The sequence below is a fragment of the Micromesistius poutassou genome (genome assembly GCF_964030765.1).
Source record: "Micromesistius poutassou genome assembly, chromosome: 12".
Classification (NCBI taxonomy): Eukaryota; Metazoa; Chordata; class Actinopteri; order Gadiformes; family Gadidae; genus Micromesistius; species Micromesistius poutassou.
The window spans coordinates 10,352,622-10,362,621 of NC_140282.1; the positions used below are offsets into that span (position 1 = coordinate 10,352,622).

The 10,000-nt window shown below is 48.1% G+C and overlaps 1 protein-coding gene across 1 annotated transcript in view; it reads left to right on the plus strand.

Moving 5' to 3' along the window:
• itgb6 (integrin, beta 6) overlaps positions 1–10,000 on the plus strand; it is a 17,132-nt gene that overhangs the window by 3,663 nt on the left and 3,469 nt on the right. The window contains exons 3-13 of the mRNA XM_084475783.1: positions 1–31; positions 329–527; positions 1,002–1,248; positions 1,667–1,832; positions 1,931–2,092; positions 2,453–2,548; positions 3,418–3,507; positions 5,824–5,958; positions 6,654–7,158; positions 7,664–7,886; positions 9,876–9,970. The exon at positions 1–31 is cut by the window's left edge and continues 49 nt beyond it. Coding sequence (XP_084331909.1) covers positions 1–31; positions 329–527; positions 1,002–1,248; positions 1,667–1,832; positions 1,931–2,092; positions 2,453–2,548; positions 3,418–3,507; positions 5,824–5,958; positions 6,654–7,158; positions 7,664–7,886; positions 9,876–9,970 — 1,949 coding nt within the window. The remainder of the gene's footprint in view (positions 32–328; positions 528–1,001; positions 1,249–1,666; positions 1,833–1,930; positions 2,093–2,452; positions 2,549–3,417; positions 3,508–5,823; positions 5,959–6,653; positions 7,159–7,663; positions 7,887–9,875; positions 9,971–10,000) is intronic.

Below are 10,000 nucleotides of genomic sequence, written 5' to 3' on the forward strand. Positions count from 1 at the left end.
GAGCCCCCGCTGTGCGTGGTGCACCCAGGAGGTAGGGCGATGGTTACAGCTGATACATTACGCACCAGCAACAGTTATTATCTCCCCGTGAGCGACAAGGGGAGATTGTTCTGAAACAACTTTGTTAGATACTTTTTAAATTTTCCTCAAAAATGTAAAAAAAACTATAATAAATGTGTGAATATTGTCAAGGTTGTCAGGTTGTGTGCACAAGAATTGTGCACACATGCACACTTCCAACACACTTCAAAGATGGACGCCCTTTAATGTTGGCTCAGTGAGCCGCGTGTAGTAGCATGTAATGAACTAACCGCCAGCGCTCCCTCAGAACTTCACCAACTGGCTGTCCGTCCGGGAGCGATGTGACACGCCGGAGACCCTTCTGGAAAAGGGGTGTCTTCCGGAGCGCCTGGAGTTCCACGTGTCCCACGCTGAGGTGCTCGTGGACGGGCCCCTGGGCAGGAGAAGCGGGACCACCAACAGCACCCAGATCTCTCCCCAGAGGATGGCTCTCAAGCTACGGCCCGGTAGGACTTCTCCCCAGAGCTCCTTGAACGTGTGGTTCTCCACGGAGAGCCACGTGTGATTGGTCCCGACGAGCTGGCCATTCCCTTGGTTATATGTTGTATATGGATGGATGTGTGAAAGTATGTGTATGTGTGTGTGTGTGTGTGTGTGTGTGTGTGTGTGAGAATGTGTGTGTGTGTGTGTGTGTGTGAATAGCTACAGGTCAGAAAAGTGCTATTGAAGAATATATAAATGCTTTGAGATTGTTTACGCAATGTGTTTACAGCTTTCATGAATAACGTTATAGATGGTTAGTTTATCAGTTCCAGATGGTAAAGTTAGGTTGATGCATCAGGTTAGAGATAGTCACGTGCTGGTCTAAAGTTCTGCGTTGTTACGTGAAGCTATGATGTGGGAGACATTCAGTAAGACAGCAGTTCATCCATCTATAGAGTCCCATGCTTTACACCACTCCTCCTCATCTTTTTGCCCAGGTATTCCGATGACCTTCCAGATCAGAGTTCAGCAGACGGAGGACTACCCCGTGGACATCTACTACCTGATGGACCTCTCAGCGTCCATGACGGACGACCTGGAGATGATCAAGGACCTGGGCTCCACGCTGACCCGGGAGATGAGCAACCTCACCAGCAAGTTCAGCCTGGGGTTCGGCTCCTTCGTGGAGAAGCCGGTGCTGCCCTTCATCAAGATCACCGAGGAGGAACTGGCCAACCCCTGCAGGTGTTGCCTCGGACACACATACACACACACACACACACACACACACATGAAAGGAGAAGCAGTGGCTGCTCTTCTTCCACATCCTCACCACACACAATGGTTAAATTAACCTTGTCAGTGTTTTACATGTGAATCTCTAGAGAAAGAGCCAGCGTGGTTCTGGTGGTCACAGATTCCTGTTATAGCAACCTTTATTTCATGGTCAACTCAAAGGTTAAGGGTATTTCCCGCTCTGTTACTTCCTCAACAACAACTTCATTTGATCAGATATATATGCAGATAGATTTAGATAGACAACAACATTTAGACGCAACGGCTCTAGAATCAACACATATTTGAGTGTTTCTCCGTCGTTTCCATTATTCGTTTCACGGCTTCAACGTTTGTTTTTTCCGTGTGTCTTCCCTCCGTCTCCCAGGAGCGTTGACTCAGTGTGTCCGCCCACCTTTGGGTACAAACACGTCTTGTCCCTGACGAGCAACACGGGCATGTTCAACCAGATCATCTCCAAGCAGCGCATCTCGGCCAACATCGACGTGCCAGAGGGCGGCTTCGACGCCATCATGCAGGCAGCCGTTTGCGCAGTACGACCCGTTTTACAAGCCTTTCAGTCCTCCCAAAATGGACGCCAATCCTTCATTCTTGTGGTTAAACTTGCCCACCCGCCGTCTCTTCTTCACAGGATAAGATTGGCTGGAGGAACGACTCGATGCGCTTGTTAGTGTTCGCCAGCGACGCAGACTCCCACTTTGGGATGGACAGCAAGATGGCAGGCATCGTGATCCCGAACGACGGGCAGTGTCACCTGGACGAGAACAATGACTACTCCATGTCGGCCATATTGGTGAGGGCAGCACCAGTGTTTATCATGTCCTTCGGCTCCTGGGAACTCCTGGGAACTTGTTGCAGAAATTTACCATTGCAGAAATTCTTCAGCATCAGATATCTTTTATTGAGACATACAGGAATGTTCCTTGGTTATGATGCCTGGAGGGAAAATATCTGCAAGGTGCAGCACATCAAGGGAAATGTATTAGTTGTTGATTTTTTATGGTTAACTGCACTGTTTTGTTTGGTGGATGACACGAACACACAGAATTTGTGTTCTCTTTTCCTACAAACAGGCTGATCCTTGTTCTGAACCTCAAGAACTGTTTGGTTTCAGCTGTCATGATGAAACATCTTCTTGTTCTGCGCTCTCCAGGAATACCCGACCCTGGGACAGCTGATTGATAAGCTGGTGGAGAACAACATCCTGCTGATATTCGCCGTGACGGAAAATCAGAAACACAACTACGAGGTGCGTAATGGACCGTCCCTTCTTATTGGTCAAACTCTGGTCGGTTCGGCACCTCATTGGTTGGAGATCTCACAGCTTTTGCGTCTCATTTCTTTGATGTTGGTTTGGGGGGAAGGCTCAGCCAATGGGGGTGAGTCATGCAGGACTGAAATGAAGAAGAAGTACAGTCGCCGGTTGGGGTTCATTATCAGTAAGCTGAACACATTTTTGATTCATTGAGCACGCTCCGTGGACCTGTTGGAACACGCCTGTCCCCGGTCCGTGCCTCTCTCCTCCCAAAGGCTTGTTAACGTGCTCCACGGCTGTAACAGTGGACCTACTGTCGACTGTGTGTACGTGAATGAGTGTGTGTGTGTGTGTGTGTGTGTGTGTGTTTCTGTGTGTTTGTACACGTGTGTCTGTGATACTGTGTCAGTATGTGTGTGTGTGTGTGTGTGTGTGTGTGTGTGTGTGTGTGTGTGTGTGTGTGTGTGTGTGTGTGTGTGTGTGTGTGTGTGTGTGTGTGTGCGTGCGTGCGTGCGTGCGTGCGTGCGTGCGTGCGTGCGTGCGTGTGTGTGTGTGTGCGTGTGCATATATGTGTATGTTTGTCAATGTTTGTGTGTTTTCCGTGTGTGTGTGTGTGTGTGTGTTTGTGTAATGGGGGTTGTGCGATTGTGTGTGTGTGTGTTTGTGTACTGAGAGATGTGCAATTGTGTGTATCTGTGTGCATGTATGTGCTTGTGTCTGTGTTTATCAGTTTGTGTGCATGCACGTGTTTGTGAGTTTGTCTACGTGTCATATGAGGACATGTGTGTGTGTATATGTGTGTGTGTGTGTGTGTGTGTGTGTGTGTGTGGTGCGTATTTATGTGTGTTGCTGTTGTTTTTCAGAACTATGCTAATCTGATACCGGGCGCCACGGTGGGGGTCCTGGCATCCGACTCCCGGAACATCCTGGAGCTCATCGTGACAGCGTACAAAGTAAACACAACTTTATTAACAACACAAAGTGACCCTCCTGGTGGATCCCGAACAGCAATAAACACAGTGCACGCTCAGACTTTGGTCGTCCGCATTGTTTGGAATCCGGAGTGGTTCATCATTAGCCGAGCAAGTTAGTTTTTTACGCAAAGGAAGGAGTCTCTAAGGGGCTGGTGTTGTTTCACTGAAACACACGATTCAGCCTTCATATCAAACAGTATGAAACAGTATTAGAACCAATATCACTGCACATGCAGTGATGGATGGTTATGTAGTTATTGTGTTGGAGAATTCTGAATATAGAAAGTGGGATTAGTCAGTTGTATGTTTGGCTATCCTGGTAAGCCAACTTGCCCAGTTCACTAAGGACCATCAGACTTTTTCAATGGAAAGTTTCAATGGAAAATAAATTCCTTCCATGCGAGTTGAAGTTGTTTGAACAGGCGAGTATCTTGGATTTGCGTTAGCGTCTCAGATGAAGTTAAGGGTTTTGGAAGCACAAAACTGCTGCGTTTGTGAAGATTGTTTATGCTATTGGGGAGAAACGCTTTGAGGTTTTGTCATTGCAGCACAATTTTGACCTTGAAGCTCTACAGTTTGTCATATTGTAGCATCATAAATATATTGTCTGCGAAGCTGGTCACACCAAATCGTCTATCCTAACACTAACATGAAAGCCCTTCTCTTCGCTCTCCTACTGTTGTGTTGCTTTGTTCTCGTCGTGTGTTCTTCTGACATACTCTCCCGCTTTCCCTCTTTCATACACTTCTCCTGGCTTTCCCTGGCCCTCCCTTTACAGTGGGATGGTAACAAGCCTGAACACGCTGCCGCTGTTTCATCTCCTGGCTCTTGCTCTCTCTCTCTCTCTTTATTCTCTCGCTCTCTTTATTCTCTCTCTCTTTCTCTCTCTCTCTTTCTCTATCTTCGCTCTCTCTCTCTCTTATTTCCCTCTTTCTACCTCCCACTCCCTCTTCACTTCAATGAACAATAATAATTGGCATGGGGAAATACTTGTTTACTACACCGAATCAGATTACACAAAATTGTCGAAAATCTTGTTCTCAATTACTGATCCAACGTATTGCACTGTGTTATCCTCGTTAAACTATTAAATAGCAAACACATTAGTGTGTTGTCAGTGCACCTTCTGAATCTTCCTCCTTGTTTGTTTGGCTGCACAAAGAAAACCAGAGTGAGTCAGTTATTCGGTGGAACATAAACCCATTCATCCATTCATTTTGTTGGTCGGATCACCCTACTTCCAGACAAACTGTTAATCACAACTGCGCTGCCTCCACACCTGGTCAGGTCAGACACACCTGGCTCTGACTCAGCCAATCAAAGGAGGTTAAATAAAGGATCAGACAGGGATCAAGGATCAAATAACTGGTCAAAGGTCATGTCCTCTGTCTGGGGTGCTTAGGTTAGGGACACACTCTCACCACTACGGGAATACCCTGCCCCTATCTATCAAGATGTCACTAAATGGTCAATTTATTTATATTTACTTCGTAACTGTATTCTCCGCCTAACAGATTGCATCAGACATGTTTATGGGTTTCTGTGGTTTTTAAGGAAGTAAAATTCTGAATTTGCAGTTGTGCTTTGCTAGATAATCAAGGGGGAAGAATTAAAGAAATACAAATAAGCATTTTAGGTTTTCTAAACACTATGACCACGATCATATTTAAAACAATGCATTTAGCATTGTAGGTGTTATAAGCATTGTAGGTGTAATAAACACTATGATCACTATAAGCAGTATTACATTTAAAAGCATTCCTACATTTATTATTGTAGGTCACAACCAGGGTTAGCTACGCAGCAGGAAGAAAAAGTATAGGACCCAAAAAAAAACAAAATGCTTTCAATGCTTTTAGTAAACAAAACCCCCATAAATGTCTAATTACAAGGGGAAAACAATGTCAAAGGGACATGAGAAATATAACGAACCAACAAGGGACCACAGGAAGTGAACTTATATATGGGGAGTGACTCACCTCAGGGAATGAGGTGCAGATGGGAAGATTGAAGGACTCTCAGGTGAGAGGAATGAGGTGATTGGGAGTGGCAGGATCTGTAAGGTTAGAGGAATGGTCTAAGGACATCTGGTGGACAGGTGGAGAATAGAAACTCAATAACAAAAATAACATTGTCAGACTTTGACATTGTAGGTGTTCTAAACACTATGATCCCTACAAAACACTATCAGATGAGAACACTACATTTAGCATTGTAGGTTTTGTCGACACTGTGATCACTATAAAACACTATAGCATTTCAAACATTTCTACATGGCTGCTCCTGTTCCTCCAGGAGCTGCGCTCGGAGATAGAGCTGGAGGTGCTGGGAGACACAGAGGAGCTCCAGATGGCCTTCACCTCCATCTGCCCCGATGGGAGTGTCTACCCGGGCCTCAAACGCTGCTCCAGCATCAAGGCTGGAGACACGGTCAGCCACCGTTCCCTTTAAGAACAGTCCCCTTCAATCAGTCACCTTTATCTAACTCACCATTTCCTACACATGAGAACACACTTGAGAACATAACTTTTCACACTTTACTGAGGCTACCGCTCGCTAAAAGCGAAACCTTGTTTTAAACACGCTAGTGATCCAGTCACATCAGTCCAGGTCTTAATAAGTCGGCCTTAAACCATCACAACAGATGAGACTATTCGTTCAACCATAAAACAGAGATGCTATCCTTATAATACTTAAATTCTTTAATCCCCTTTCACACATAGTTCCCAGTAAATGACTGGGATAACACAGCAGGCACCTTGATGACACTACTCACACATGCACACATGCTATGTTCAGGAACATTTCCGTCTTGTGTCCGCCTGTGCACACATGGCATAGCAAAGCCAGAATATGGGCCAGGAGACAGCAAATTGGAACACATATCCCTGTTCCCATTCCCACATGACCCCATGCAGGAAATCTTCTGGAACATTTTTGGGAAAGACCGCATGTGTGAAAGGGGCTTTACACTGCATTGAGGATTTTCGGTAGACCACAACAACCTCCTAGATTAGCTGTGGGGGCTGCGGGTGTGGCTATCCCTCAGTATCCATCCCCTCTTGGAACTCTTGGTGTTTCCAAGCCTCCTGATCTCCCTGTGTTTCGGTGTGTCTCTCCCCCAGGTGGTGTTCAACGTGTCCGTGGAGCTGACCGCCTGCCTGCCCGCCCCGGGGCGCTTCCTCCTGAGGCCCGTGGGCTACCAGGACGGGCTGGTGGTGGACCTCAGCTCCCTGTGCTCCTGCAACTGCCCCCCTCCGGCCCCCCACCCCAACACCACCACCACCACCACCACCACCCCCACCCCCACCTCCAGCACCACCACCGCCGCCGCCGCCGCCACCGGCCTGTGCCACGAGGGCCAGGGCTACCCGGAGTGCGGCGTGTGCGTGTGCCAGCCGGGGTTCGTGGGGTCGCAGTGCGAGTGCAGCGAGGAGGAGGCGGTCACCGGCGGCGACGAAGGCGGTTGCCGGGCGACGGAGGACGAGGGGGCGGAGTCTTGCAGCGGCCAGGGGGAGTGCTTCTGTGGGCGGTGCGTGTGCCACGCCTCCAGCTTCGGCCGCGTCTACGGCCGCTACTGCGAGTGCGACGACTACTCGTGCGTTCGGTTCCGTGGCGAACTCTGTGGAGGTGGGTATGTGTGTTTGTGTGTGTGTGTGTGTGTTTGTGTGTGTGTTTGTGTGTGTGTGTGTTTGTGTGTGTGTGTTTGTGGTGGAGAGACGGTGCGAGAAGCATGTCATTTGCGGATAACCTCAGTATTTTATTACAGTTTGGTGTAATTATGTTTTGTTTGAACAGATACTTAAGAGTATTATACGGTGTTAGATGTGTATAATAAACGCAGTGTGTGTGTGTGTGTGTGTGTGAATGTGGCTTTGTGTTTGTTTGTGTGTGTGTGTGCTTGCGTGCACGTATGTCTGGATGTCTGTGTATATATGAATGTGTGGGTGTGTGTGTGCTTGTACTTGTCTGGTGTGTGCTTATGTTTGTCTGGTTTTTGTGTATGCCTGTATGTATGTCTGTGTGTGCGTGTGTGTGTGTGTGTGTGTGTGTCTGTGTGTGTGTGTGTGTGTGTGTGTGTGTGTGTGTGTGTGTGTGTGTGTGTGTGTGTGTGTGTGTGCACGTGTGCGTCCAGGCCACGGCCAGTGTGACTGTGGTCAGTGTGTGTGTGACAGCGGCTGGCTGGGGGAGTACTGTAACTGCAGCAGCAGCACAGAGGCGTGCCTGTCCCAGGACGGGACGTCCTGCAGCGGCCGGGGGAGCTGCGACTGCGGCCAGTGTGTGTGCTCCGTCCCGGGGGCTTCGGGGAAGCTGTGTGAGAAGTGCCCCACCTGCGGAGACACCTGCAGCTCAGCCAGGTAGCCATACCCTCCACACCACCTGGGCTACCCCCAGGTGTTCAGTACTGTTACCCACTTGACGTACTTGAACACTCAGTAGTAGCTACTTTGTTTGTTTTAATCATAACAAATCCTCAACTTCTAAAGCATAATTACAGAATACATATTACTGAACCTCCAGGTTGGATAAACAAAGTCTTTCAGGAGTAACCGTTGCTTAAATCCAGCAGTAAACTCCAGTAGTGGTAAGGGTGTGTTCCTAAGGACATGACCTTTGACTGTTTCTTTCCCCTGTCTGATCCTATATTTAACCTCCCCTGATTGGTTGAGTCAGAGCCAGGTGTGTCTGACCTGACCAGGTGTGGAGGCGCTGCCTCCACACCTGGTCAGGTCAGACACACCTGGCTCTGACTCAGGAAGCAGTCCTTGGTCAAATTAAGGGAACACAAAGTTGTCTACTTGGCATGGAGGTTCCACGATGTAGAACCAAATTACAATGGCTTCCACTCTACCCACCATTGTTTGAGGAAGTGCCAAACTAGTCACGAGGAGTGCATTATGCAATCATGTTTGCTAGTGATGTCAACAACGAACGGAAGTAAAGGCTGGACTGCAAACAAGCAGTTACAGGCTTTTGCGGAGGGATGTTTCACGTTCATGTTTCAGTCTCTCCGTTTGGCCTGAACGTTGAGCTTTGTTACTTTGCAGACCTTTTACAGAAAGAAAGCTATAGAACACACTAAAGGTTAGGGGAAAACCCCAAAAGCATTATATGACCTTTTGAACATTATAGAACCATGGCTTGAAGGCACATCCTTAAACACAACAGCCTCAACCCTACTGCTCCTTTATGTCAGGGACCAGAACTCATTCTAAGTCAATTTGGATGGAAGTGTGTGATAAATAGGAGGAATTGTGATCTCCTGTGGGTGTATAAATCTATAACGATCTAGTCATTCAGCAAATCCTTTTATCTAAAGTGACTTCCAGTGAGTTTCATGTTATTAAGGAGCAGGTAGTGAGCAGGTTAAGGGGAATCTCGCTCAAGTAGGTCTACAGGCGAGGCATCAGACAGTAGGGTACACCCAGTTCCAACCCAGACCCACTCCACTAATTTCACCTTTCTGATATGGTATGAGAGCCCTGAGAGCAACACAGACCTCGCTCTCCTCTTTCTGCATTTCATTCTTCCCTCTTTCGATCCGTGATATCCCGTTCCAAGCCCCCTTGTCCCTCTTTGTCTCCGCCGTCTTTCTCCCCGAGTGACATCAAAAGATAACTAATGGCCCCCGACACAAAGCATGGAGCTTGCCTTTCTGCCGTGCGGTGAGGCTGTCAGGGCTGTGGTAGTATCAGCCCTCTCCAGGCTGGGGGGGGGGGGGAGGTGCGGTCAGGGTTAATGGCAGTGAGCGGCGAGGCCTTGGGAACCTGCAGATAAGGGCGTTGGATTCCATGAGATCCACCTGTGATGGAACAATCCTACGGAGCGGCGGCCAAAAACACAGGCTGGAGACGTTTGGCCACAGCAGCCTCCGAGCCAGGAGGAGTGTCGTGGGATACGATTTATCTCTTGGAATGGAGATTGTTTTTGCAGAATAATGAAGCAGAAATGTCCTTGAGAACAGAGCCATAAAACAAATGTCCTCCTATCTGGCCCCTCGCAATCTTTATTTATAACAAGTTCTGTTGAGTTATGTATGGTTACCTTTGTGTATTACAATTGTTGCTTTAGAGTTTCCGGGAAACATCAACGTGTGTAGACACAGTGTGTGAGTTTTAGGAAATAACACAACGTTGCGTTGTGTCTTATGTGAGGGCTCTCTATCTTATGATGATTCGCTGTCACATGACATGCTCTCACTCTTTGCCTGAGCTATGATGGGGCTCATATCTGACACACACTGACTGAGGTTGTGTGTGTGTGTGTGTGTGTGTGTGTGTGTGTGTGTGTGTGTGTGTGTGTGTGTGTGTGTGTGTGTGTGTGTGTGGTTGTGTTCCCTCGCTCAGGGCATGTGTCGAGTGCCACCTACAAGCCAAGGACAGCCTGGATCTGTGTGTGCAGAGGTGCAGCGTCCCCAAGATCACCATCAACACCTCCACAGGTGAGCGTCTCCCAGGCGTCCCGTCCGACA